Source organism: Pteropus alecto, unplaced genomic scaffold (genome assembly GCF_000325575.1).
Source record: "Pteropus alecto unplaced genomic scaffold, ASM32557v1 scaffold359, whole genome shotgun sequence".
NCBI classification, from domain to species: Eukaryota; Metazoa; Chordata; class Mammalia; order Chiroptera; family Pteropodidae; genus Pteropus; species Pteropus alecto.
Window position 1 is genome coordinate 3,650,979 of NW_006443119.1, and position 2,070 is coordinate 3,653,048.

Genomic DNA, 2,070 nt, shown 5'->3' on the forward strand with positions numbered 1-2,070 from the left:
AAATGGGGTGGAGTGATAAGAATATATTTGTTGTGTGAATTAATGGATGGTGTGTGTAAGGCCCTTGTCCCACTGCCAAGCATAGTGAGCAGTCACCGAACACATGTGCTTTGTTTTTGGTGACAGTCTACGATTTCCCCCTGCTTTCCTTAGCATTTCTCTCTTGCTCTGTATGCTTTTGGTCACAGCCAGCCCTCTCTTTTAAAAGAGGCCTGAAAATGAACTGACCCACGGGGCAAACTGGACCAACTCACAAAACAAAAGCCAGTGAATGAGTGAAGAAGAAGGAAGAACTGCCACTAAGGGTGGACAGGAGAGAGAGTCTCCCTGGGGACTCCTCAACCTCCTGAGACACAGCAATGTGTGTGTGCTCAGGCTCAGGCTCCAGGCATTTGGGACTGTCTGTCATCCCTTGTGAGGCCTGGGGCATGAGAGGGTGTGGTGCTTCACCTAAACTAGAGGCTATGGGGGTCCAGAAAACATTGTTTCAGCCTCTCTCTCAAGGGACAGAGAAAAGGGACGGAGGGGTGGGATGGGTCACGATGACTCCATGATGGCAGGGGGTAGAGGGCAGGGACAACTAGTGCCCTCCTCAGAGGAGGAGCTGTGGCCCCACATTCACCACTCATCATGTGACCCTTCCCAAGTCATTTAACCTCTCTAGACCTCAGATTCTTATTGATGAAATAAGGTCTCTTCTAGCACTAAAACTTTGATTCTATAAGCTGATCTGAGGAACTGAATTGGGGGCTAGATGAGTCCACTTGCCAGCACTGGATGTAGGTGCTGGGGTCCCTTTATAGGTTGTGGCTCTGCTGATCTTTTCTCACCCCACTCTCATTTCTCTCATTTGTCCTATCCTTAATCTCCATTGGGTTGGAAAGTGGCTTTAAGATGGGGATAGCCCTCCAGGGGCAATGATATTTGATTCTGATCCCCTCCCAACCTCGACTGTGGCCCCTGACTTCCCCAGCCTGGCTGCCATGAAGATAGACTGAGAGCATCACAGTAATCCCCACTATCCCCAAATCAGATGTGACGCACCCAGCCAGGTGAGAGATGTGACAAACATTTACTCTCTAGACTGGCTACTGATTCAACAGGACAAGGCCCCTCCCTGCTGGGCTCCAGTCAGATGTAGGCTGGGCTTCTTCCCTCTCAACCCACTCCATCTCCTACCCACGGTGCACTCAGTCCAGCCCCAGGATTGCCTGTCTTTCTCATCCAGTGTGATTCATCCCAGCATCATTCTGTCCCAACTCAGATGTCGTGCCAAACTCATAATTTTTAACCCTGTACCCAGCCCTCAGGACACCACTGTGTCATGTGAAGCTCTTCTTCTCCTGACTTTAGTAGTATGTCTCCCTCTCCAGCCAGCCTGTGGAAGAGAAGAGATCAGAGTGAACTGGAGAAGGCTGGAAGGTGGCAGCAAGGGGAGATGGGCAGAAGGGTAAGCGAGGACCCGGTGGGAGGCCTGAGGCTGGAGCAGAGGGCACTGAGGATCGGCAAGAGCAGAGTGGTAGAATAGAGGGCTCGAGGACCAGGTTCCATGCGCAGGCCAGGCAGTGAGAGGGGTAGAAGGGCAATAGGCCTGGAAGGACCAAGCGGGATGGGAGAACTATTTAGGAGGCTTGTGACCACTCAGTCAGAGTGGGGTACAGGGATCCTCACCGCCAGGATGACGACGGATGGTGAGTTTTCTTATTTCATCATAGATAAAGATAAGAAGGCTGTAGGGAGAGGCACAGAGCCACCATAATATCCTGTAGAGAGCAAGAGTTAGTCAGCGTGGCAGAAGACAGAGGGACCAGAGTAGAGCAGGCACAGAGAACAGGCATTGAGTGTAGGGTTGATCCCCACCACTGAGGAGGTCAGAGCCTGGGGCTGAGGGAGGAGAGGGATAAATGCCACATTAGAGGTAAAGGTAGCGTTCACAGAGATGATCTACTGAGTTTGTGAAGTTGCTAAGAGAGGTCCCCTATGCTTTCTGGGAACTCTAGGTCTTGTACCCACCAAGAGGAGGTTGTCCAAATAGGAGGGGTCTATCTGAGAGTTATTTCTCCAGGGAAT

General features: G+C 51.3%; 1 protein-coding gene across 1 annotated transcript in view; it reads right to left on the minus strand.

Annotated features, from left to right (window-relative positions):
• Positions 1-1,053: 1,053 nt before the first annotated feature.
• Positions 1,054-2,070, minus strand: part of ATP1A4 (ATPase Na+/K+ transporting subunit alpha 4) — a 34,679-nt gene continuing 33,662 nt past the window's right edge. The window contains exons 21-22 of the mRNA XM_006922901.1: positions 1,672-1,763; positions 1,054-1,378 (exon numbers count right to left, since the gene is read on the minus strand). Of these exons, the coding sequence (XP_006922963.1) occupies positions 1,350-1,378; positions 1,672-1,763 (121 nt within the window). The 3' untranslated portion in view covers positions 1,054-1,349. The remainder of the gene's footprint in view (positions 1,379-1,671; positions 1,764-2,070) is intronic.